This window comes from Sinocyclocheilus grahami, unplaced genomic scaffold (assembly GCF_001515645.1).
Source record: "Sinocyclocheilus grahami isolate Dianchi unplaced genomic scaffold, SAMN03320097.WGS_v1.1 scaffold373.1, whole genome shotgun sequence".
In the NCBI taxonomy this organism is placed as follows: Eukaryota; Metazoa; Chordata; class Actinopteri; order Cypriniformes; family Cyprinidae; genus Sinocyclocheilus; species Sinocyclocheilus grahami.
This window is the reverse complement of record NW_015505552.1, coordinates 672929-699825: the sequence shown is the minus strand read 5'-3', so window position 1 is coordinate 699825 and position 26897 is coordinate 672929. Positions and strand designations below refer to the sequence as shown.

At 35.3% G+C, this 26897-nt stretch overlaps 3 protein-coding genes across 8 annotated transcripts; 2 read left to right on the top strand and 1 right to left on the bottom strand.

Annotated features, from left to right (window-relative positions):
- Window positions 1-5501: 5501 nt before the first annotated feature.
- LOC107549485 (gamma-aminobutyric acid receptor-associated protein-like 1) lies at window positions 5502-12162 on the top strand. Of its 4 annotated transcripts, none has more exons than XM_016230587.1 (6): window positions 5502-5713; window positions 7075-7188; window positions 7386-7475; window positions 7857-7935; window positions 8208-8326; window positions 11732-12162. In XM_016230587.1, the coding sequence occupies exons 2-6, from the start codon at window positions 7099-7101 to the stop codon at window positions 11795-11797; spliced, it is 444 nt and encodes a 147-aa protein (XP_016086073.1). In that variant the 5' UTR covers window positions 5502-5713; window positions 7075-7098; the 3' UTR covers window positions 11798-12162. The 4 variants fall into 4 exon arrangements, with proteins under 4 accessions (XP_016086073.1, XP_016086075.1, XP_016086074.1 ...); XM_016230589.1 differs by lacking the exon at window positions 7075-7188 and adding an exon at window positions 6827-6885; XM_016230588.1 differs by lacking the exon at window positions 7075-7188 and having other exon boundaries at window positions 5503-5713.
- A 497-nt stretch (window positions 12163-12659) lies between these two features.
- On the top strand, window positions 12660-18669 carry LOC107549484 (CD209 antigen-like protein 2). Of its 3 annotated transcripts, XM_016230584.1 has the most exons (7): window positions 12660-12852; window positions 13062-13163; window positions 15835-15945; window positions 16923-17024; window positions 17153-17304; window positions 17402-17502; window positions 18168-18669. In XM_016230584.1, exons 1-7 carry the CDS (start codon window positions 12759-12761, stop codon window positions 18289-18291), a joined length of 786 nt encoding a protein of 261 aa, XP_016086070.1. In that variant the 5' UTR covers window positions 12660-12758; the 3' UTR covers window positions 18292-18669. The 3 variants fall into 3 exon arrangements, with proteins under 3 accessions (XP_016086070.1, XP_016086071.1, XP_016086072.1); XM_016230585.1 differs by lacking the exon at window positions 13062-13163 and having other exon boundaries at window positions 12668-12852; XM_016230586.1 differs by lacking the exons at window positions 12660-12852; window positions 13062-13163 and adding an exon at window positions 15184-15750.
- A 79-nt stretch (window positions 18670-18748) lies between these two features.
- Window positions 18749-25111, bottom strand: LOC107549483 (transient receptor potential cation channel subfamily V member 6-like). The gene is made up of 17 exons (XM_016230583.1): window positions 25042-25111; window positions 24318-24478; window positions 23766-23863; window positions 23557-23679; window positions 23325-23465; window positions 23090-23188; window positions 22831-23006; window positions 22574-22720; window positions 22340-22419; window positions 20861-20996; window positions 20689-20775; window positions 20513-20589; window positions 19856-20021; window positions 19709-19775; window positions 19362-19630; window positions 19176-19282; window positions 18749-19079 (listed from the first exon to the last, which is right to left on the bottom strand). Exons 2-17 carry the CDS (start codon window positions 24446-24448, stop codon window positions 18827-18829), a joined length of 2157 nt encoding a protein of 718 aa, XP_016086069.1. The 5' UTR covers window positions 24449-24478; window positions 25042-25111; the 3' UTR covers window positions 18749-18826.
- Window positions 25112-26897: the final 1786 nt, after the last annotated feature.

Sequence of the window (26897 nt, the reverse complement as noted above, 5' to 3'; positions counted from 1 at the left end):
CAGCCAAAACCTCTGCCTTTTCTTTATTACTGATAACTTGTTTATTTCCACTTATTAAAACTGGTATACTGTTAAAATTATGTATCCCTCCCATTTTTCTGATCATTCCCCATACGTCGCTGATGTCTACATTTTCACCAATTCTATCACAATATTCTCTCCAATGATTTCTTTTAGCTACACGGATAACTTTCCTTACCGCTGCCTGTGCTCTCTTATATGCAATAAAGCCATCAAAAGAATGAGTTTTTAACTCTCCTTAATAACTTATTTCTTGTTTAAACTACTTTACTACACTCATCAGTCCACCATGGCACATTTTTCTTTTTCTGCCTACCTATACTTTTACCTATTACATATTCTGCAACCTCACAAAGAATTTCGCAAATTGTATTATTATATTGCTCTACATCATCTATATTACTGTTTAAACTTTGTAATCATGGTTCACATTCACACTGAAATGCATTCCAATCTGCTGCTTTAATCTTCCATCTAGGAACCCTTTCTATGTCTGTTTTTGAAACTTCTAATCTTATTTTACAGTACAGAGGAAAATTATCACTTCCTATTAAATTTTTTTCTAATACTTTCCACACACTATCTTTAGCTAAACATTTGGACATAATTGTTAAGTCAATAGCTGAATATTTACTTTTGGATATATCCAACCTAGTGTAACTCCCATCATTAATGCACATTAGATTTTTCATTTCTAAGAGTTCTTCCACTACTCTTCCATTATGATCTGTGTGCTCACTACCCCATAATGTATTGTGTGCATTAAAATCACCACACCACACCTCACTATGGCTACCTTCTCCCCCTATATTTGTCAGTGTTTCACTATTTAATCTTTTACAGGGATTATACAAATGTATTATTCAAATTTTTTGTGATCCTGACCAAACTTCTACTATTACTGATTCACATTCTTCCCTTACATTCACTTGCTTATAGGCTATATCAGTTTTAATGAATGTTACTCCACCACCATTTCCAACTTTCCTGTCCCTTCTAACTGCGGTGTATCTTTGTAAAACAAATTTCAAGTGTGGTTTGAGCCAAGTTTCTTGAATACAAATTACCTGAGGTGTAAATCTAGCATCTGAAATACATGTTTTAAATTCCTGACCATTTGCTATTAGATAATGTATTATCATTCTTCTGAATTTTCTATCACCTAATATTAGTTCTAATGTCATATTGCACCCTCTGATTGTATCTTTGTTTCCAGCATCTCTCTCTTTACTAGCCCTATATGCTCTACACTGTAATAAAATATGCTCAACTGTTTCAATTTCACCACAAGACCTACATAATCTAGAAGGATGTTTCCTGATTTTATGTAAATTTCCATTTAAAGATGAATGTCCTAATCTTAATCTTGCTATTATTACTTCTTCTCTTCTTTTAAAGTCACTTCCAGTCTCATTATTCTGAAATCCTACTTTCTTTTGGATTTTATACCGATGTCTACCTGTCTTCTCCGTATCCCATTTATGTTGCCAAGATTTAATAACAGCTTGCTTAATAATTGTCTTTGCTTCTGCTTTGCTGATTTTTACATCAATTTCTACATTATTTTTATTCAACGATCTCTTAGCACGTTTATCTGCCATCTCGTTTCCATTCCAACATGTGCTGGGATCCGTAAAAATGAAACAACCCTGTCCTGAGCATGAAGTCTATATAGCTGTTGCGTGATTTCTATAATAATATCTTGTCTGCAATTTGATTGTCCCAACTGAATACTTCTTAGAGCCGCCAGTGAATCTGAGCATAAAACTGCTTTCTTAGTCTGTGTGTCTTCCAACCAATGTAAAGCTAAAACAATAGCAATCAACTACAGATAAGTAGTCTGGTGTTCTTTTTGCAATAATTACTTCTTGTTGTGGTATGACTATTGCTATTCCTGTCTTATTAGATTCTGTATCTTTTGATACATCTGTAAAATTTGTACATTGTCAAAGTATAACCGTTCAATATAATGATTTACTTCATTAATTACACCACTGTTTGATTTTTCCATTTCTAGTAGATACAGGTCTATTGCCGGCATTTTATATAACCACGTGGGAGTGCAGATATAGGCACTGCATCACTATATTTCCTATTTACTAAATCCATTGTTTGTGCCATTTCTTCTGCTATCCAACCAATGGTTTTTATATTTGTTCTCTCATGTTCCCAGCATTCTTCAAAAATCGCTTTAGTTGGATGTTTACTATTGTGGCCTTTTAAAGACACCCAGTAAACCATTTTTAATTGCATACGTCTTTCTTCTAATGGCATTTCACCCATTTCTACCTGCAGTGCAGCTTTGGGTGATGTTCTAAAACATGCTGGCTTGCTGATCCGTATGCCATACATCCATAATCATATGCCGACCTAATAACTGCCAGATATATGTTTCTGAGAGAACTACGGCTAGCCCCCCATTCACTACCCACTAAACATCTCATAACATTCAGTGCTTTCTTACATTTAGTCAATAATTTTTCTACATGTATATTAAAGTTAAGTTTCTCATCTAACCACACTCCAAGAAACCTTACCACTGATACCTGCTCCAATTGTTTTCCATAAAGAGATAACTTAATGCGAACATTCCTCTTCTCTGTGAAACATATTAACTGTGTTTTCTCTACAGATATTCGAAAGCCCCACTTCTTTGCCCACTCTTCAACTTTATTTACTGCCTGCTGAACTTTCTTAACTGTATAAGTTATATTTCTACCTCTTTTCCAACGTGCACCATCATCTGCATATATTGACTTCCCCATTCCTTTTTCCACCTCATTAAATATATCATTGATCATTATATTAAATAGAAGGGGACTACATACACTTCCTTGTGGAGTTCCATTTTCAACTGCATAAACCCTAGAGTATGATGTTCCCACTCTAACCTGAATTGTCCGGTCAAATAAAAAGTCTAATACCTTTATTAGTAATACCATTTTTATATTTTTGTAGTCCTTCCTTCCAAAGCATATCATATGCTTTTTCCACATCTATGAAAACTCCTATTACAGCCTCTTTATTTATGAGCTTTTCTTATCTCTGATTCTAGACATAATATTGAGTACATTGTTGTTCTGTCCTTTCGAAACACACTCTGGTCAGTGTTGCCAGATTGGATGGATGATATCCAGGCCAAAAGCTCACAAAACTCGCCCAAAACTTTAAAGGTCACATATTGTCCTTCGTGTCGCTCTATAATTCTACACAGAACTAGAGGAAGGAAGCCTGTTAAATTCATATTGTAGAACATAATACAGAACTTTGCAGTCAAAACTAATCAAGTCTAGCAGTTTTCAATGATTTATCAATCTGGACCGTTTAAAAGATAAAAGACAGGATCGTATAAACCGACACATTTAGTGTCGGTTTTGATTAATTAATTCAAACGTGCTCTGATTTCGGAGTTGCACAATAACTCACGTTTTGAGAGTTGAGTCACTGTTCCACTCATATTTATGCATTGTGATTACTTGAATCAGTCAATACATTCAAAATCAACTGCTTTCTGTGCATCCCTTGCCTTCTCTCATTGGACGACTGAATGTTCTAAATACAATCTAGAATAAACTGACATTGAGACCCAATTCTGATCAATTTGAAACATTTCTAAAATATATCTATTTATTTTATATTCAGCCACAAAAATTATTCTAAGTTCAATAAACAACACAATACATACTATTTAAAAAGGTCATTACAAAACAAAGGTTCATAGTTCACACAAGAATATACACACAATATATAACAGTAAATAAAACAGTACAAACAACAAGCACATTGGTATTCATAAGTATTATTGTAAAACTTTCCTTTTGATAATACTATGGGTATCACTGCATCAACCTGGATATCCTGTGTGCCTCCCTTTGTGGGTCAGTCTGTTTTCACTGCTGCGCCACTACATAAAGCTTGGCAAATTCCATTAGACAGGCCTCATGGTCTGTATGAGATGATTATTGAAATCAGTTCACTCTACTTAGCAGAATATTCTGTATCACGTTTCTATTTGTATATACTGTATTATTGTATTGAAGCCCACTTTTTCACTTTATTGTTGCTGGGTTTGATGTTTCTTGTTAATTGAATTAAACACCAGAGCTTAACTTTTTCTTTTTTAGATTTATTTGTTTATTTGTTTGCTGAAAGGACATTCAGGAATGGCACTACGTCTACAAAACTTCATAAAAGCATGTTGTCTCTGTCCTGGGTTGCTTGCTAGAATCACACGCTGGACTTTTTTCACCCAGATAAGGACAGGTAAGGCACGTAACACAGATATATGGGATAATATTAGACTCAAAATGATTAATAGATGCACACACAATTATCCATGTACTGCATCAATTCTATACATGTATCTTACTAACCACAAACAAATGCCTTTCAATTTGAGTCTGTGAAATTCAGGATTAAATGATTATGCAGCGATGCTTACAAATACAGACATGTTTGCGAATAAAAATGTTTTTTTCTGCATTAATATATCATAAATTGCTCATGCAAAAAGGAATCCGTGCATATGTGGATCAGGTGACACACGTGCATTAATTGATGTCTAGTTCGAGTCGATCTTGTTCGGTTCATTTGGATTTTGAGACTTAATTTTTGTTCCCCTTTCAGGCTTGAACTGATGGTAAAACTAATGACATTATTTACTGTCTTTACATTTATTTTGAAAGATGACGCTCGCGATTATGGTAAGGGGCGTTAAATTTCCGACGAGTGCTTGCGGTGTTCGGCCAATCACAATGCACTGGGTCAGCTGGCCAATCAGAGCAGACTGCGCTTGTCGGAAGGAGGGACTTTGTAGAAAACGAAGCGTTTGAGAGAGGCGGGGCATAGAGGACCTACAATAATGTACAGTATTTTAAAAATAATGTGTTTTTTGAACATTTAAGTCAAGTCAAGTCAAGTCAACTTTATTTATATAGCGCTTTTAACAATACAGATTGTGACAAAGCAACTGAACACGTATTTAAGCACGTCAACATATTCTGTTACACCAAATACACAAAATAATGATCTTTAAAAAAACATCATATGACCCCTTTAAGACACAGAATAGCTTATATTAATTTTGCCAAACAAGAACTTTGTGACGGTACCTTGGTTTTTTTCTTTCTTTCTGTAATTCAACGGCACAATCATTTAATCCCGAATTCCACAGACTCAAATTGAAAGGCATTTGTTTGTGGTTAGTAAGATACATGTATAAAATGTATGCAGTACATGGATAATTGTGCCTGCGTCTATTAATAATTTTGAGTCTAACATCGTCCCATACAGATACACTGTAGAGCTCCTTTCATTGGCCTAATTTTCCATTAGTTTGATTGGTTTCACTGACCCAGAAGACTAATGAGTGACAGCACACTCTAGCCAATAGAAGCCCTGTAAACACATTTAAATGCCGCCTCCTCTCTCTCCTAAATGGCTAGACCATATGTCAGTCTATTTTCATTGGTCAGTTCCCAGAATAAGGCGGTACATTTTTTGTTGTTGTTTTAGTGGGAGAAGTGTGCCAGTCGACATCCACAACATAGAAGGCGATTTATAATATACAAAGTGATTGAGTTTTGGAGATCAACATTATTACTGCGCTGATTCGGCCGACTGATATTTGTCCAAGTGGGGAAGACGGGCGTTGTATTTCACTTTTTCCTGAATCCATCAGTAGCTATCCAAGGTATGTTTCGTGTTTACCACAACGACCAGTAAACCCAGTTAGCGACTGTGGGTAAGGCTAGTTTCATCCTGGAAACGAACTAGAATTTGTGGTGAATCAAAAGTTCAAACACCAGCCCGCGGTCACCCGCACTAACAGCAGGCCATATCATGTGAGCTCGCGGCCTAACGTCATCAGCAGTTGTTATGGGCGCAGCTATCTTACATATCATGTACTGTATGACGACAGCAGATTATTGTTTATTATGAAAAGCTGAGTTTGTGGAAACTGTGCATCAGGCAGTGCTGTGGAGGACGTTTTCGCATTGCAGCACTCCCTGTTGCAACGTGTCTTCGCAACACTATCATGAATCACAAGCCCGTTGGCTTCTCAACTGTTTCAGATACCGACAACAGTTACAAAAATACTGTACAGTGATGATATTATGCAATACCACACTACTGAATACTTGGGATATTCACATACCATCGTATTTACACCAGTAACGTTACTTAATGGAAGTACCATGGTGCATGTCCAAAAAATGAAATACACCTACAGTAATACATGTTTGCGAGGAATATAGCGCACGAAACCAGCTACAGTGGTCTTCCTCTCAGTAAAACCTGCTATTTAGAGCACAGAAAAAAGACACCTAAAGGTTAGAGTCATTTTTGGCCCACGTGATATGCTGCAATACCGTGGAATAAATTCACTGTCAAAAATAATCGTATGTATTTCAAAGCATTTGTGTGCCGTTTTAATTTACTCGCGCGTAATTTAAAAGTATTGTATGTAATTCTGTTTTTTGTCAGAGTTGAATTCCAAAATCCAAATTATATCCAAAAATAAATTCTGACAAAAAAACAGAATTGCATACAATACTTTTAAATTACGCACGAGTAAATTAAAACGACACACAAATGCTTTGAAATACATACGATTATTTTTGACAGTGATTTTATTCCATACAATACTGGATGAATTTTCTGTCATGGTTTTTGCACACTCAGCTATTCCGATGTCAAAGTAAGTGGGTATAAATGCAAAAAAAAAATGCCATATGACACATTTAATATTTATGTTCTAATGGGATGCGTGTACATGTCTGTATTATGTAATGTTCTTCTGCAGGGCACGAGAGGCTTTAGTGAATGGTTGGCTGAACATAAACAAAACAAACAGGCATTGCAGTCAGTCTAGTTCCACAGTAATAAAAGATATTGAAGCATTTTCCACGACCTTTGATAAAATGGCATTAAAAATCTCTAAAGTTGTGCAGACATTTTGATGGTTTCATTTAGTGTCTTTTCTATCCTTATAGCTAGTTATTATTAAAAATGTTTTATAATTATGCTTATTTTAGCTTTGTATTGTGACAGGCCTCTAAAAATAATTATTGACATATGGCAGAAGATATGTCAACAACATCTAGACTGAGGGCAAAGGAGAGAAGAGCCCATGGCGGGATGGCAGAAGGCCTAGAGAGTTTGAGGGAAAAATAGTTTGTTACCTCTAAAATATATGATTGACTGATTTAGAGAATAAATATGTTTTATTAATGATCATATGCATATCTGACAGGCAGAGTTTGTTTCTGTCCATGTTTGAATGATGAGAACAAATGAGGAGGAGTAAGCCTTAGACGTTTTTGTTTGTTATATTTTAATGTTGATGTATGTTTGGCCCTCAGATGTCTAGCCAGTATCAGCGAAGTGTTCCACTGGAGGTCAGGAGAGCAGAAGGGGAGAGAGTCCGCACCAAACATCCGGATAAAATCCCGGTCAGTCTCACGGCTGGAAAATACAATAACAAACAATAATACGTTTCTGTTACATTATTAAGACGGTTTCTTCAGCCAAAAATGAAAATTAAGTGATTATTTACTCACTCTCATGTCATCCCAAATCTGTAAGACTTTCATTCTTCTGCAGACCATAAAAGAAGATATTCTGAAGAATGTTGGTAACCAAACAGCTTTGGTGACTGTTTAATTCAATTCTATTGTATGGACAAACATTTCTCAAAATATCTTCTTTTATGTTTCACAAAAGAAAGTCGGTTTTGGAAGGATATGAGAGGGAGAAAATAATGACTGAATTAAAATTTTCTGAATTTCAGCTAATACTATATTGGGTATTTATTTGTTTGTTTGTCTCCTTAGATAATAGTGGAGAGAGCTGCAAGGTCACGAGCTCCTGAGCTTGACAAAAAGAAATACCTTGTTCCTTCAGACCTCACAGGTGACAGACAACTCTTATTTTATATATGCTCCCCAACAGAATAACATCTGTAAATTTACAGAGGAAATCAACTAAACTCATGATTGTCCATAAGCATTGCTGGGATATTTTATGCTGGGATATTAAGGCCTTTTCAATTCTTTGAGACTCTGTCTGACCTTAAACCTCCCTATTCCTGTCTTCATTTTGAGAAAGAACTGAAACTGTTTAGAAACCGTTCAGTTTAGATCTGACTGAGTTTCTCTCCACACCCTCCCTTTTTTTTCGTCCAGTCGGTCAGCTCTGCTTCCTGATCAGACAGCGGGTGTCTATGAGACCAGAAGAAGCGCTTTTCTTTTTTGTTAAAAATTCCCTCCCTCCATCCAGTTCCCCCCTGTCTGCAGTGTATGAGGTAACTCAAGCACCCTTCCTCTTCATTACTGCTGAGTAAAATGCTGAACTTTTTTTAGCATGGGGTGTTCAAAAACCACATTTGTTTTTAAATGCTAAATTCTTTTAAGTAATATGGTTATTAAATAAATGAATGTTTAAATATAAAAATAGAAAACTTAATATAATTAAAATTAAAAGTTTATATATATATATATATGTAATATTGTAATATTGTGAGATATTATTTCTGTTTCTAATATTGGTTTTCTGTTTTAATATACTTTAAAATATAATTTATTCCTGTGATGCAAAGCTGAATTTTCAGCATCATTACGCCAGTCTTCAGAAAAAAATTTAATATTGTGAGATATTATTTCAGTTTCTAATATTGGTTTTCTGTTTTAATATACTTTAAAATATAATTTATTGTTGTGATCAAAGCTGAATTTCCAGCAGTCTTCAGTGTCACATGATCCTTCAGAAATCACTCGAATATGCTGATTTATTATCAGTGTTGGAAACAGTTGTGCTGCTTCATGTTTTTTGATACTTTTTTCAGGATTAAACTTTTTTTTCAGGATATATTAAAAAAAAAACAGCATTTATTCAAAATGGAAATTTTGTGTTACAATATACACTACCGTTCAAAAGTTTGGAGTCAGTCAATTTTTTTCTTTCTTTTTTTGAAAGTAATGAATAGTTTTATTCAGCAAGGATGTGTTAAATTGATAAAAAGTGATAGTAAAGACTCATATTGTTAGAAAATAATTTAATTTTAAATAAATGCTGTTCTTTTGAACTTTTTATTCATAAAAGAATCCAGAAAAAATTATCAGTTTCCAAAAAAATACATGAAGCAGCACAACTGTTTCCAACACTGATAATAAATCAGCATATTCGAGTGATTTCTGAAGGATCATGTGACACTAAAGACTGCTGAAAACTCAGCTTTGCCATCACAGATTTTTTTTAATAAAATCTGTACAAATATATTACAATAGAAAACTGTAAAATAATATTTCACAATATTACAGTTTTTACTGTATTTTTGATCAAATAAATGCGGCATTGGTGAGCTGTATATATATATATATATATATATATATATATATATATATATATATATATATATATATATATATATATATATATATATAATAATACCATTCAAAAGTTTGGGTCTGTAAGTCTCTTATGCTCACAAAGGCTGCATTTATGTGATCAAAAATACAATGTAAAATTTAGTATTGTGAAATATTATTACAATTTAAAATAGCAGTTTTCTGTTTGAATATATGTGACCCTGGACCACTTGATTTATCATCTGAAAACTGAATAAATAAGCTTTCCATTGATGTATGGTTTGTTAGGATAGGACAATATTTGGCCGAGATACAACTATTTGAAAATCTGGAATCTGAGGGTGCAAAAAATAAAAATATTGAGAAAATCGCCTTTAAAGTTGTCCAAATGAAGTTCTTAGCAATGCATATTACTAATCAAAAATTAAGTTTTTATATATTTATGGTAGGACATTTACAAAATATCTTCATGGAACATGATCTTTACTTAATATCCTAATGATTTTTGGCATAAAAGAAAAATCGATAATTTTGACCCATACAATGTATTGTTAGCTATTTCTACAAATATACCCCAGCGACTTAAGACTGGTTTTGTGCTCCAGGGTCACATATGTTAAAGGGGTCCTATTATGCTCTTTTACAAAGTCTTGATTTTGTTTTGGGGGTGTACTAGAACAGGCTCTCATACTAGGTTGTTCGAAAAACACATTATTTTTCACATATTTTACATTATTACAACACGTCTGGCATGAACGGCTCGAATAGTTCCTGTATCAAGTGAAGGCCCACCTTCAGAAATACGAAATGTGCTGTGATTGGTTAGCTGGGCCAGTGTGTGTTGTGATTGGCAGCACTCGGTGCCTGGTCGGGAAATGCCATGCCCCTTATCATAGCCGCCGAGAAGGGTATAACTGCAGCCTGGAGATCTCCAAATGGGGGCGGGAACTCCAAAACTGGGTGGGAGCTCCAAAATAGGGCGTGGCTTCTTCCCATTGATAGACAGGCACATGACGCGCATGCGCACTTTTGTTAACAGTTAATAAGATTATGCGATATGAGATTGTTCCGTAACTCCCCAATAATGGCACCTTTTTAGTTACACCCAGTGTCACTACCCCCTCCTACCCTGCGAATTTCGAGCCCCGGGACGCCCCCGCTGCTTAGAACAAAGCGATAGAGTAAAATCATTCCCCTGCGCTACACTGGGATGGCTCACGGGAGAGCTTGTGGGTGATTCCTGTTTATATCATTAAGTAGATGTTCAAACTCCAGTCCGAACACCACTGGCCACGAGCTTTGGGCTCTGCTCTCACAGAGAATATTTACTTATATAGCATATTTTATTTTAAATGAACTAGAAGCAATGTTCATTTATAAAGTTTTATTTTGAAATGTAAGTCAATAACAATTGGCTGGAGCCAGAGCCAATGGTGAAAGTCTTTGCGCGAGGAGACCCCGCCCCATTTTGGAGGTTCTGCCCACTTTTGGAGTTCACACCCCATTTTGGAGATCTCCGGTCTGCAGTTATATCTACAAGTAGCCGCCTGCTAGCTTCAGTGTAAATATTGCATCAAAATCAAATTAATTTGAGCGCGATTTAAACCCGGATGATTGTAACTACTCTAAGTTCGTCTTCCTTGGGAAAGCTAGCGTGTCTCCGACATATAGTGATAACACTCGTTGCCTTCTCTAGTGCAGCTCAACCAGGTCTCGTCCCATTCGTCGATATTTGTGATATCACAAATCCCGGAAAATATGCGTTGTAGTCCAAACGAGTCGTTCGCTGTAGTTTTTGAAAAGTGATTTCTGTTAAATAAAATATCTCCTTTTGAAGTGGACTTTGAGCTTTGTAACTTCGCAGATCTTTTTTATGCTCAAACAGCAACATTACAGACTAACTAAAGTTGAAAAAGTAAAAAAGCATAATAGGACCCCTTTAAAATGTATATTATCCTACGCGTCTTCAGTGTCACATGATCCTTCAAATTATTCTAATAGATTTGCTGCTGGAGACATTTCTTATTATTCTCAATGTTGAAAATGGTTGTGCTGCTTAATATTTTTGTGGAAACCGTGATACATCTTCCAGTATTCTTTCATGTTCAAAACAGCAGTTCATTTGAATTCTTCTTCTTTTTTTTTTGGTAACACTATAAAGGTCTTTACTAGTCCCTTTTGATCAATTGAATGTGTCTTTGCTGAGTTCTTTCAAGAAAAATCTTAGAGTCTGACCACAAACGGTATATAAACCGTTTAAACTTTTTAATTATAAAGTGAAATGAAAAATAGTACTACTGAATCATTTGATCTAAATGTATCACCTCTCTCTCTGTTTTTAGGAACACCATGAGGAAGACCTGTTCCTGTACATGACATACAGTAATGAGAGTGTTTACGGTGCCTGAGACGGAGGATGAAAGGACTGGAGAGAAGAGATGGAGAAAGATGACGCATTATTATCCCATGTTCAATACATTGTACCTAAAGAGGGCATTGTTCAATAATGGGGACTAAAGGGTGCTGTTTGTATTTATCAGTATTCGGGGGAAACTACAATGTGATGCATTAAACAGATTATTAAAGCATTAGGACACTAAAGAGAAAATGGAAGGTCAAAAACAAAAATAGAGATACATTTTTAAAAAAAGTAGTAAAGTAAGCAAGTTTTCATTTCATCTTTCTCTCCCAGGAGCGCATCATTTGTATTTAATGCAAATAGGTTTTTGTTCTTGTTTTTCTTTCTTTTTTTTGTAAAGTATTTTCAATAACTTTGTGCATATAATAAAAATATTTTAAATGTTTAAGCTTGTGTATAAGTTTGTAGATAATATTTACACCATTTGTTTTAGCACAAATGAGGTTCAGTTAATATTCATACTATTTATTTATATTAAAATTCATACCATTATTTATACTATTCAGCATTTTTTATAATAATATTTAAACATTTAACCCTTAACCACAGAGACACTAGTGACTCCTATAAACAGTGTTTAATATATTTGAATTTCTTTTCCTTTAGGATAAGACATGATTAGTGGTTTAATTCGTTCTGACGGTATGAATAAGAGAGAAGTGAAGGATATATCGTGGCGACGAGCCGGACTGTAATGAGGAAGTTGCGGGAAAACAACTGATCATGTGTGATGCTCAGAATTATCCTGATGTGAACAAGCATCAGGTCAGCATATTTACAAGTGGCAAGCTTTTCGGTTACCGTGTCATTTTTTCTCTAAACAGCTGTTTAGACAATAGTAAATTCAAAAGAGTTATATACTTCTAAAGAGTTTGCACCTACTGGGACCTCTGACAAGTTAGCCCGAAAAAACGAAACTCAAGGGAATTATACAGACAGAAAAAACAGCAATGGAGAGCAAGAAAGAGGTAGAAGTGGAGTTGGAGGAGATTACAACGGTTGAGGAGGATAAGGAGAAAGAAGATCCGAAGAAGGAGACGAAAGGTGAAATGTTTAATAAAATCATTCATTTGTAAGCTTAAACAAGCTATTATTTCTTTTAAAACAGGACTCCTCCCTTCACTTTGGGGAGAGGTTGCAGTATGTGAGCAGAAAATTTCAGTATTCAGTCATTATATACATGTCAATACGGTTTTCTTTTCATATTTAATTCTTCTTCTTTTCAACTGCACTTTCTCCGAATGACTTTGCAGCAGAGAAGGTAGAAGAAGGGAATATTTACTCCACTCTCACCAGTCCATCTGAACATGAATATGGTGTGCCCTCTTCAACTCGCTCTTATACAGTCAATAACGGTAACACAAACTCATTTTCTTATAGTAATGCACATTTCAGGCCAATAAATATTTAATAAAGTGAATACAAATACTCATTTAATGATACAAATGCCAGGAGTTTGTTTTGTGCACAAGCTTAAATTATGAAAAAGACTTGGGAGTATTCAAGTACTTTATCGAAATAATGCTACATTTCTAAAAATGAAGGTTTCAAAATGATGTTTTCGCAGTGATGCCATAGGAGAACTATTTTGGGTTGCCTAAAGCACCTATTAATAAACAGATCTTAAAAGAACCACTTTTTTCTTAGTGTAAAGAATATTTTAATAATCTAAAGACACTTTTTCCACTATAAAGAACCTTTTGTGCATTGGAAAGGATTTTACTACTACTACTACTATACATTTGAAAGGTTTTTCATGGAACCATCGATGCCAATGAAGAACCTTTATTTTTAAGAGTGTATATATAATTTTTAAATATATATTTTTTTACATGCATTCATGTGCATATTCCTTGTGATGAAAAAATGTGTGATATAGGATCCAGCTGTATGGTCTAAAACAGGACAAGTGAAAATGGACAGAAAGAGGAACAAAAACAGATGGAGAGAAAAAAAACTGATGCAGTGGTCAGTGAGTTAAAGCAAAATATCAAACAAAATTAACATTTCTGATCACGAGATAAAAAGGATAAAAGAAGTTAAAGATGCATGTAAATGGTCTAAACTGTAAAAATTCTGGTTAAATAAAAAAAAATGTAAAAAAATATATATAGCTGTGCTTACGATAATGATAATGCTACATGCACACAAGTGGCATTAAGGTGACATTATAATAGATTGTAAAAATGTAAACTAACAATATATTAGCACATGACAGAAAGAGGAACAAAAACAGATGGAGAGAAAAAAAACTGATGCAGTGGTCAGTGAGTTAAAGCAAAATATCAAACAAAATTAACATTTCTGATCACGAGATAAAAAGGATAAAAGAAGTTAAAGATGCATGTAAATGGTCTAAACTGTAAAAATTCTGGTTAAATTTAAAAAAATGTAAAAAAAAATATATATATAGCTGTGCTTACGATAATGATAATGCTACATGCACACAAGTGGCATTTAGGTGACATTATAATAGATTGTAAAAATGTAAACTAACAATATATTAGCACATAAAAATGTCAAATGAAACACAAATACATGTTATAAATCATGTTAGTTAGTTAGTTAGAATCATGCAGGGACTTCCAGGAATCCTTTTCCCCCAGTGGAATCAAGAATCTTTGCATTTGCTCGCAAAAGATACTTTGCATTCCCTCTTTCCTTCACAAAACGTTTGTGCTAAGTTCCTCTTAAAATTGTTGTGTTTGCTCAAAAAACTTTTGAAGGAACTCAACGCTTTTGAGAGCGAGGGCAAAGGGCAATGCAAAACCTTTGCAAGCGAATGCAATCTATTTAGGGAGAATGCAAATGCATGTAAATGGTCTAAACTGTAAAAATTCTGGTTAAATTTAAAAAAATGTAAAAAAAAATATATATATAGCTGTGCTTACGATAATGATAATGCTACATGCACACAAGTGGCATTTAGGTGACATTATAATAGATTGTAAAAATGTAAACTAACAATATATTAGCACATAAAAATGTCAAATGAAACACAAATACATGTTATAAATCATGTTAGTTAGTTAGTTAGAATCATGCAGGGACTTCCAGGAATCCTTTTCCCCCAGTGGAATCAAGAATCTTTGCATTTGCTCGCAAAAGATACTTTGCATTCCCTCTTTCCTTCACAAAACGTTTGTGCTAAGTTCCTCTTAAAATTGTTGTGTTTGCTCGAAAAACTTTTGAAGGAACTCAACGCTTTTGAGAGCGAGGGCAAAGGGCAATGCAAAACCTTTGCAAGTGAATGCAATCTATTTAGGGAGAATGCAAAAGCATCATACATTTTAAATAGGCTGCCATTCATAGGCTGTCCACATACAAATTTATAGGCTGCCATTTTTCCTCCCATCTCATGTTAATTGCCAATGCCAGTCAACTGTGTCAATTAGGTTTTTACAGCGGCATATTCTTTACTTTTAAAGTGACTAACATTGTGAGGTGTTATGGTTGTGCTTAGTTATAGTTAATATTAAACAAGTTACTCTTTTATAACAGCGTTTCTATCCATTAAATTATAACCCAAGTGGGTTCTCGATCGTTTGAAACATGTTACCAAGGCCCGCTTAAATTATAGATTGCTCTGTCATTTGAACAGAGTCTTTTGTATGACCTTAGCTCACATAGTAACACGCATATCTGGGACACAGCTGCATATTTTGTTCTCTCGAGGACAGCGGGTATCTTATTTTGTCCAGAGAGCACTTGAAGGTTTCGGAAGGGCACGCGAGGACACAGAGCCGGTATTGTGTTACGGAGCGTCGTCGTCAAAGCCCCCTGAAGTGTGTTAGTGCGCACATAAAACGCCTGCAGATCATTCCCTGGCCATCGTCGAACTGAGCCGGTTTTGCATTCGCAGAAACATGTACGTAAAACTCTGCAATTTCGGCAAGTACACAGAAGGCAAGTCTGAACCGAAACCGCTGCAGCCGGATTCAGGTGATGAATGTTGCGACTGCACATCTCTTGACTTCCCTTATTTGACGGTCCATGTAACGACAAATGTATCATATTTTTCTCCAGATACATCGCTAGATATTCGCCGGAAACTCCGTGTTTACCGCATCGTTTCGCTGGTTCTTTTTGTCATCTGCGTCCTGTTGCTGATCGTGGTCCCTGTACTGTTTATGAAGTGTAAGTACGACCGTCTTTTACATGTACAGCTTGGAACCTATAACATGTATTCATTTAGCCCTTTAATTGTCTTTTTTTTTTGGGGGGGGTCAAAATACGCTATAAATACCACATCGTTTTTGATATTGGAAACAGGCTTTGTCAACAATATCTAAACAAGCGAAATATAAGCTAACGTTTTTAATAATAATAATAAATGAAAAAAAATATAGGCTACTATTAAAGGCATGGTCTATATGGTCTTGCCCGGGTTTGACTACCGAAGAACCACTTTCAGTATGTTATGCAACAGTATTTTTTATGTATTCATTTGTAAATTAGGATTACATTTGAATGAAAAATATTTTACATTTAAAATAACATTAACAATACATTTTCTTCATACACATACTGCTGCAAGTTCATAAACTTGTTCATAGACTAATAGCAGAATAATACAGAAGCTGCTATATAATACATTATGAACGGCCAAAAGTAAATGAAATGGAAAAGAGTCACATTTTTTTGCCAAACTTGTAATTTTTTTTAACACTTCTCTCTCTTGTTTTATTTATTTAATTGTTATTCTATAATTATCGAATTAAAAACACCTAATCATAATATACTTCGAGACCAGATAAAAAGACATAAAAACAGTCTTTAGACCAACTGTACTTGAGCATAATCAAGAATCAATACATTTTTAATGGTTTTCAAGGAAGGGTCGCAAGTGGGTGCAGTTTTTTGAACAATAGGAGGGTTCAAATTAGTACAAAAAACAATATAGCGTTTACCTTCAGGAAAATGTGATCAAAAAAGAAAATTACACAAAATGAGAGTAAGATTCTTGTAAGAACTTGTTTCCAGATCGCCATGTTACTTTATTTTGGATCCACAGTACTAAAATAACTGCAGTAACTATGGTATTTTGGTGGAAATGGTGATTGCCATGGTAACTGGTTCATAGAGGATACATTGTTACATTATATTCTGAACAGTGACTGGGACGCCGCAATGTCAGGAGGTAGAGCAGACTACCAGGTCTCTATCGGAACAGAAATGCAGCTTGGAGAGATGCCAAGAGCTTTACCAACTGCCTCGTGAGTTTGTGAACAGACATTCAGTTATCTAAACTAGGTTTTCTGTATGTTTGACTTTTTTTCTCTATAAAACGTATTTTTACTTCACTTCAGTGTTTTCTTGCTTCCCCACCTAAATGTGTGTGCAGAGCGTCTGTGCAGTGATTGTGGCAAGGGCTGGCTGAGGTTCGAGAATACTTGTTACTTCCTGTCTCAAAACCGCCTCACCTGGCAGCAGAGCAGGGAGGAATGCCAGAGGAAGGGAGGAGATCTTGCTGTCATTACTAATGAACGTGTGCAGGTCAGTAAATCAGTAAATACGGTGAAATGAAAACTAATAGAAGTGATTCGCATATTAATGTATTCATATGCTTTTCAACGATATCTCATCTCTGCAGATGTATCTGAGTACGAAAGGGAATTTGCACTATTGGATTGGGCTAAGTCATTTGGGGACAAATGAATGGACATGGATTAACAACGCTGTATTGACAGTGAGGTGGGAAAATAATTATGGTTCAAAAGGGACGAGTTGAAAAAAGTTGGGTCTGTTTACTACATTATTTTTAAGCTGTTTGTAACCATTAAAATAAGCAAATAATTTCCAAAGATTTTCCACATTTTTTTACACTTTTCCCATTTATTTGTTAATTCACAGATTCAGTGAATTGTTTAAAAAAAGAAAATATTTTTATTTGTTTTTAGACAAAAAAAAATAAAAAATTTCTCCCTGATTCTGGGCAAAACAACAAAATAAATTAATAATTTTGAAAAAGAAAACTTAAAAATGAGCAAATAATTTCCAAAGATTTTTCACATTTTGTTTTACACTTTTCCCCTTTATTTGTTTTTCAAATATTCTGTGAACTGTTAAAAATATATAAAAAAAATTTTTAGACAATTTTTTCTCCCTCTGATTCTGGACAAAACAACAGAAAAATTAAATCAATAATTTTGAAAAAGAAAACTTAAAAAAAAGAGGGGAAAATGTGAGAAACCATTGGGAATTTTATTTTTAGTTTTGTTGTTATAAATTCACCGTGCCCTTCAAGAGAAATAATTTATCACATGGTTACAAATACAAATAAGTATTGTAAAATGAAAATATGTTTAAATGTGGTTTAGTAGCTACTGACTGACTATGGTCCTTATGCACACACACAGATATTGGGGAGATGTTTCCTTTCCTGGACAGTGTGCCATCCTGGCTGGAAATGAACCACCTGAACGGAGCTGGCACCCATATTCCTGCAATTTATACTTACAGTACATCTGTCAAAAGATGTAGATGTCCGAACATCATCTACACCCATTGAAATCACTTACAATATATATCTGGATATCATACCTATCATAACAAATCCTCAAGATAAATAAGATAGAAATAGGGACATTTGGTCCATCAACACAGTGCAAAGTTTTTTGTACATTTTTTTGCATTATGTAGCATTATAGGAGGAGAAAAAAAAGCAGTTTTAGAAAATATCCCGTTTATTTGTATTACAATTGCACTAATTTCTAACCGTACTGATCATGTATACAAAGCTTGTTTATTTGCACTGAATATGTCTAACGGTCACATGATGATGTTCTGAATTGCTCATACTTTCTCTCAAATGTCTTTCTGTATTGCTTAATTAAACTTCCACCTTTATATTTAACAATATAGATGGTGCACAGTTCAACTTTGTCTACCCAATACAACACCTATATATATTTCCATTTGATAAAACACTAAATAATGCAGAATAATGTAACAGGAACCCTTTAAATATTAGGAATATCATATCACCCAAACATTACTACTTGATCTTGAGCAATTTTTAGATATACATATCTGGGCTATCCACATTTTCTTCCTTTTCACATTCTATACTCTGCCGAATGAGCTGCCAGCATTTTATTGGTCTCCTCTGGATTCTAGGCCTGTTTTTCACAATTAAATTAGTTTGCAGTGGATCATTTCCTGGCTCACTCTTGCCTGTTTCCTCCTCCTTAGCTGGTTCGCCATTCTTTGAGAACGCGTTAATGTAGCGTCTCATCTTTTGCACCAATGGGTCGTTGCGATCCTCCACTCTGGAATCATGAGATGTTGTGAACAAATAAGACTAATCAAAATAATTGTGTTTAGTGATGCTTTTGAATTGAAATTGTGATTCAAGGCATCCTTACCGGAGGTACCAGCGTTCTCCAAGGCCAAACGCCAGACCACAGATGCCCAGTCTTGGCCACAGGTGCAGTGGTAACCTCCGTTCCAGCATCAGAGTAGTGGCCACCACCTATGAACGGAGAAACTGATGTTTACCCAGCATGCTTCCAGAACAATTACTGTGGGACTGTACTAGCAACACTACCAACCTGGGTCCTCCAGAGTTCGTCACGTTCCTGGGTGACCCTCCACTGTGTGTCGCTCATCATGGCGATCAGGAGGTTGAACAGGAGGATGTAAGACATCACACTAAAGAAGATGTGGACACAGTGCACCACTGGATGGGTGTAGAGCATATGGTCCACTGGCAAGTCAATCAGACCGATGCTCAGCTCAAACTGAGTGAAGATGGTGATGGGGAACGAGCGGTATGGCGGTAAAGCTGAAGGTAATTGAGTCATGTAATAGACCCACAAACCTGAGGAAGTAGACAAGGAAGTTCACTTGTAATGTTACAAATTCACATACGATGCGAGTATCTTTTGATGCAACTAACCGGCAGCGGATCCAATGAGGAAGATAAGGGACAACCACATGAACTTTGTCATATCGCCAAATATTGTCTGCAAAAGAACATCCATACATGTCCATTATAAATCTATACTGGGTCTACAAACCAGCAAGAGTGAGCGAAACACTCCACCTTCTGAATCACGATGACGTAGGGTCCCAGCATCTCAAAACCTCGGGCGAAGTACATTACATTGGACCAGCCAAGAACCAAAGCCCAAGCCATCGGCACGAGGTCTTCTGCCATTCCAGTGGTCCGCAGCACACACAAAATCACAACCAGACTCGCGTAGCTAATTCTGCCACACAAATACAAGGAAATCAAGTGTGAGTGAATGCATGCAGTCAAACTTTTTTCATTCAAATGATAGTTTGTGCAGGGGGTTTCAAATGTTTTGATGCCAAAGACCTGCCAATTTTTTATATGCATACAAATGTATCTAAACTATTTATGCTGTCTAACTGTTAAAAATATATGACAATTATTTCATTTTTATTCATTTGACAGACTATGAGACCATATATCAGCAACAATTAATTTAATTGATCAAATGTGACAATAAAAACGGTTCTTTTAAATTTCTATTCATCAATGAAACCTGAAAAACAAGTATCAGCAACTGTTTTTAACACTGATAGTCATAACAAAGAGTTATTGAGCACCAAATCAGCATATTAGAATGATTTCTGAAGAATCATGGGACACTGAAGATTGGAGTAATGACTCCTGAAAATGCAGCTTTGCCAGGAATAAATGACACTTTTAAAATATGTCCAAATATGAACTTACAAAGTGACATGGAAGGGTCCGCCAAGCGCAGACTGTCCAAAATAGCGTTTAGCTCCCACTTTCAAAATACTGGGAATCTGAAAATAATTCAATATAAGGAGTGATTTGGCATAATACAAATAATATTTTACATGTTATCACATAATGTTTCTAATGTCCGACAACATTTTGCTGACCTCTATCAGCAGAATAACGATGGCTCCTATGACACTGATAATTTCTCCAATTAAACGCAGGTGATCTTTATAGGTCTGATAGCTCTCCTAAACATGCACAAAGACAGGTTCTTGCAGACACATATAAAAGTGCTTTGATACACAGAAACATAAATATAATAATGTTTCACACCTTAAAACTTTTCTGCACTTTTATGGTTTGGTCGTTGTCTGCTTTGGTGTAATTCTCAGGAATGTCCTTCAGGGGACGGTTTATACAACACAACGTGAATATGCTAATATACAGCAGGTACACCAGCATCAATAACCTGCAAACAGATCAACAGAGCAACATCTTCAGTGCAGCTGAAATCATAAACATCGTTTCATAGCACATCGCTGCTTTCAAAGTGAAATATTTTTCTGATAACGTCAGAAAAAAAATGCTGAATATGTGGAAAAGCTTGAAGCTTTTGAAGAGTCAGCTGAAGAAAAACAGGTACAACATATTCTAATGTTCCTTTAAACCTCCATGTCATATTACCCTACATTTTAGACATAATTATATAAACTCTTCTGTTTATGATATTACATTTAAACCTTAGATTATGTATCTATAATAATATAAAAGATAAATGTATAATAATATAATATAATATGTGACCCTGGACCACAAAACATTTTTAATTGATTTATACATAACCCGAAAGCTGAATAAATAAGCTTTCCATTGATGTATGGTTTGTTATGATAGGACAATATTTGGCCGAGATACAACTATTTGAAAATCTGGAATCTGAGGGTGCAAAAAAATAAAAATATTGAGAAAATCGCCTTTAAAGTTGTCCAAATGAAGTTCTTAGCAATGCATATTACTAATGATAATACATTTTTTATATATTTATGGTAGGACATTTACAAAATATCTTCATGGAACATGATCTTTACTTAATATCCTAATGATTTTTGGCATAAAAGAAAAATCGATAATTTTGACCCATACAATGTGTTGTTGGTAGTGCTGTCAAACGATTAATCGCGATTAATCACATCCAAAATAAAAGTTTTTGTTTACATAATATATATGTGTGTGTGTACTGTGTATATTTATTATGTATATATAAATACACACACATGCACATATAGATTTAAGAAAAATCGGTTATATTTGTATATTAAATATGTTTATATATAATATAAATTAAATTAAATGTAAATACATGTAAATATTTTCAAAATATTTTCTGTATGTGTGTGTATTTATATATACATAATAAATATACACAGTACACACACATATATTATGTAAACAAAAACTTTTATTTTGGATGCCATTAATCGTTTGACAGCACTAATTTTTGGCTATTGCTACAAATTTACCCGTGCTACTTAAGACTGGTTTTGTGGTCCAGAGTCACATATAACATGATATGATGATATGATATGATATGATATAATATAATTGTTTTACCATAAACAGACAAAACAGACAAACCAGTTGCCTTCAATTTTTTTTGTGCTTTTTAAAATTAACACTAAAAATCTGAAGTTCGTGGATTGCGATGTCAAAGAAATTTAAGAAATGCAGCTGCAAATATTTTTAGTTTATTAATTAGATGAAAATAATAACTAAACGAAATGCTGTTTCTTATTGCATGTGATAGTAAGGCACCTGAAGTAATGTTTCCCATACAGATTCCACTTCAGTCTGACGAGCTGTCGAACTGGAGTCAACTCAAGGATCTGTCTGGCCTGAGACAAGAGAGGACACGTTGTTAAGAGATGAACTAAGAAAAGCCCAGCTACAGCAATTTGATTTAATCTGTTGCTACTGATGATTTTCATAATCTCTATTAATGTTTACAAGTGCAGCATGCCGTAATGTGTCCAGCACACTTTTACACACCTCTCTCTTCTGACTGCTGACAATGATCTCGAGCACTGAGAGGTCATCCTCCCTGGAGTCAATCTCAGTGAGGTCGTAAAGGTTGGAGGACAATGGTCCCAGATTCCACTGAATAATCCGCCTGCGGTTAACCATGTGCTGGAAGGCCTGTGCAGCATCACAAAAACATTAAATGCTGCAAAATGTTACTACGCAATTCTGTTCTAGATAAAGATGCATGTTTTTGGAAGAGGTGCATGTAAAGTTCTCTCTCTTACCACGAGGTTGCCCTCCTTCGCAGCAAGTTTGAGCGGTGTGAGGCCTCTGTAGTTGGGTACCATGCCTAGAGGGATAGCGGGGTCCAGATCGGCATCTTGTGTCATCAGCAGATCAAAAACCTGACATGCAGTTGTTTTATTGGGCTGCAGAACCAACAGATGAAGAATGCTATTACCTGTTGATGAGCGAGAGAAAGAGTTACAACCAAAGATGCAGATAGAAATATCACACTGTGAGTAAAAGGTTACTTCCTCTTACCCAGGGAATCCTGGGCCCGGACATTAGCCCCAGCTTTTAGCAGCATGGCTATAATTTCTTCATTACCCACACAGCTCGCAAATGCCAGGATGTGCTCACCTACAGTCACACAATTGATTTATTTATGTCATAGTCATGGGAAACTACATCTCTCCTGATGCTCATCCACAGCCATAACTATTAAAATAATCAGATTTAATAAAAGTCATTAATAGAATAAAAACATCCATCTCACCAAAGTACAGAAGTCCTCCTCTTCTTTTGCGGAAGTACATGCCCGTGACCCTGGGTGTCGCCACATCACCTCCTCTTGCTATCAACTCCCTGACTAAGTTCACATTCTGGTTAACAGCAGCAATGTGAAGGGCAGTTAAACCTGTCAATCACGTCATATGTTCATCAGACCTACAAAGAGTTATTAAATTGCATGAAATGTTTGAGGAGGTTTTTGCTTTTTAAATAAAGACCTTGGTAGAGTTCAGAGGTCATGGGCTCGTTGATGAGCTCCGGCGCTCCTTCCATCAACGCCACAGCCGCATCAAAATGATCACTCATCGCAGCAACATGCAGAGCCGTCTCTCCAAGTTCACCTAGAATGCACACCAATGCCAGATGCACATTCAGTTCTGGATTTGTCATTTAGTGTGCCAGTAAATAATGGCAAAAAGTGGTTTACCTCTCTCAAAGATATTTGTAGATGAACAGTCAAGCAGTTTCTTTATACAGGCTGCATTATTCTCCTTAGTGGCGGAAAACAGGGGGATGTCATTTACTCTGCAGAACATGAAGAGACATGACTACAACCGTAAATGGGAGCTGAAATCAGGACAGGTTGTGCTTGCAAGGCAGTGTTGATATTCTTGTAACATCATTATCCTTTCTTATTGTACTTAATCTCTGCACAGATTTCTGTAATTATTTCAGTTAAAATATTTTGTAGGCAATTTCATTTTCTGTTTGGTTTATATACATTTGATAATTTTTAAGCTATTTAAGACTGAACTTAAATCTCCCTTTGACTTACACTGTTAAATGATTACACTGCAACGTAGGCACAGAGGCAGCTGTATACCATTTTAAAGCACAGTCATGATAAAATGTGTTCATTTACACAAAACCAAAATCTAAAATCTAACCTTACAAACACAATGTTCTTTTCCTAGCATTTCCTTGTTGAAATAAAAAAATGTAGATTCTATTTCTTAGAATGTAGTTTCTAGCTCTTTACTTTTTGTTCTGCGTGAGGAAGGTCTCATCCAGCATTTCGTTCCATCCTTTTCTATGCTGAAGGCGGAACTTCAGTTGGCTCCACCAATGGTTTATCTCCCCTGCAGCAGTTCTGGAGATGGCTGGTGACATGGCTTCTGGTGGAGTTTCAGACCAAAAAGACTGACAAGAAGAAATCGACATTGTCAAAATAAGTTAGATTTTCAGAAACATATTCTTAGAAATTTCTACACAGTCTTTAAATGAACATACAGATGAAGCTGTTTCTGTCCTCATCAGCATGTGCAAGATTTAATTATAAAATCAGTATATAGTTAATCTTAATAATTAAAAATATCCTTTAAAAGTAACAGTTCTTTTAAAAACTATTACACAAACGTAGACGACTTGTTTATGTACATTCTATCTTACCCTTAAATTCATTTTGTTGATGTAACTTAATGTATATATGATGATTCAAAATCTTTAATATTTTTATTATTTTATATTTAAAACACTAATATATTTTACTCCTACTATTACTACAACTACGATTTTTAGTATTATATTTGACTCGAATTTAACACATGAAGCACATTTCTAGGTTAAAATGATTCATCTTCCACATTTTTTTTAAATGCAGAAAAGCAACCACGATCCACTTTCAAAACATAGCAATCGGTTATATATGCACTTGCTACAATGCTGTCCCAAAGATGCCAGCATTCAAAGCAATATTCACCTACCTTACAAAAATCCTTAATATGTTATTCCAATGTTATTTTTAGTAATTGATGTACAGCATGTTTGTTTGACTGTCAGTGGACAATACAAAGCTAAGCAGCCTGACATCAGTATTTATACTTATAGCTGAGTCTGGAAAGGAGGGTGGAGGATGTCACACAGGTGGACAGCAGAAAAGGATTCAGAGGGTTTTAGGTGCCCAGTGACCCAATGTAGTTTGGGACTGATTGGGACAGTTATGTTAAATACTTGTGTTTGTAGCCTAATATAGCCTAAATGTGTTAACAACTTAATTACTGTAGATAACTTATGCACGATCCAATTAGTTAATACATGTTTAAAATGTGTTTAAGGAAGCTCTATCCTGTGCTGGAGTACCCCCTTGTGTGTTAATAAGTTTGGTGTACAAGTTAAGGCTACAAGTGATTGAAGTGATGCTAGCTCTAGCTACATGCGAGCTAATAAACATGTTGTTCTCCAGTAGGCTATACAAAAGTCTCTGAACTAGCCTACAATTAGCCTACTAACTTTGAATCTTCTTATTAAAGATGTGTTACTTTCTTTGGATTTCTTTTGGAACTACTAATTGTTGTTTTATTATTTTAAGTAGGCTAGCTATTTATTTAAAGATGATTTGTACTAAAGTGGACATCTATGGGCTTTCTTCACGATGTACCTCTATGGAGTGGCGAGATTGGTCCGTTGTCCATATTTTTCGGTCCTCACCCATCATCTTCCACTGCGTAGCCTACCTGAAACAAAACCATATCAGTCAACACTTTTAAAAGCACTGTGTCAGATAAATGTACAGCAAACCTGTCCCAAACCAGCTGACGGATACCAGGATGTTCCAGATGAGTCAAAACGACCTTCATTGGCCGGAAAATGTACCTTTATTGAAGCGTGGTAGGTTTTGAGGTCCAGGGCCCAACGTCCGATCAACGAGCGTTTGTTCTTCTCCACTGAACGCTAACACTGGATCATTCAGTCCTAAATCCACTCAAAAACCAAAGAGTCTTCCTCTATAATAGCCAGCAACAGACTACATGACTACTTCTCTCAGTAATGTGGTGAAGGACTGGTCAGACAGATACCACCACACCAGGTCAAGGCATAAACCGGTTTTCAAGATTATTTCGTAATTGTTCTCACGTCTTTCAATGTAACAGGACTGACCACTTATGTTTTGCCCCACTAAAAGTCGCCTAATGGTGTTTTGCACGTCGTTCCAAGATGTTTACTTGTAGTAAACTACCAAAAAATCTGTCAAGCTGTCTGAACCAGCGAAACATATGAGGTCTAGTTTAATGCAAAACACCACACGGCGTTATTAACCGTTGAGTAGCCTAGTTTCACTGACAAGAAATGTTTAGTTTGTTTCTTGCTATATTGTTTTAATCTAACCGGTGACATTTTTGACCAAAAATTCAGCTTGAAGAATCTAAATATTTCTTAAATAACATAAGAAAAAATAAATATTTACACAAAGTTGCCCAGGCAGCTATGGCAATGGCTAGCTTATATATTTTGACTTTACCATAACTGCCTTATAGTAATTAACAAACAAACAAATAGTCTAACTGAATGCATAAAATGTTACTTCATTGTTTGCAGCTTTCAATTGGGTGTTATTGAGGAATTTTAGACTATGCCGTTTCTGCTGGTAACAATTGTTGCCATAAATAAAACACATTTTTACTGAGATTTTAAAAACATTTTAGAAAACGCATGCAGCTACTGGCATTTCTGGGAAAAATGAGTGATTAAGAGGACATTATGCAATAACAACATCAGAGAGTGGCTGTGTAATATAGGGTAATTTAAGGCATAATACATAGTGGTCAAACACCAGAGACCT

Coding starts and splice junctions, on each gene's coding strand:
- LOC107549485 (XM_016230587.1), top strand. CDS start 7,099: ATGGCAGAAGATATGTCAACAACATCTAGACTGAGGGCAAAGGAGAGA. Junction 7,476..7,856: donor AACATCCGGATAAAATCCCG/GTCAGTCTCACG, acceptor TTGTCTCCTTAG/ATAATAGTGGAGAGAGCTGC. Junction 8,327..11,731: donor CCCTGTCTGCAGTGTATGAG/GTAACTCAAGCA, acceptor CTCTGTTTTTAG/GAACACCATGAGGAAGACCT.
- LOC107549484 (XM_016230584.1), top strand. CDS start 12,759: ATGGAGAGCAAGAAAGAGGTAGAAGTGGAGTTGGAGGAGATTACAACG. Junction 13,164..15,834: donor CTCTTATACAGTCAATAACG/GTAACACAAACT, acceptor ATTTTTCTCCAG/ATACATCGCTAGATATTCGC. Junction 15,946..16,922: donor CCCTGTACTGTTTATGAAGT/GTAAGTACGACC, acceptor TATTCTGAACAG/TGACTGGGACGCCGCAATGT.
- LOC107549483 (XM_016230583.1), bottom strand. CDS start 24,448: ATGTCACCAGCCATCTCCAGAACTGCTGCAGGGGAGATAAACCATTGG. Junction 23,189..23,324: donor AGGAGGACTTCTGTACTTTG/GTGAGATGGATG, acceptor GTGTGACTGTAG/GTGAGCACATCCTGGCATTT. Junction 20,022..20,512: donor GGACCCTTCCATGTCACTTT/GTAAGTTCATAT, acceptor TTTGTGTGGCAG/AATTAGCTACGCGAGTCTGG.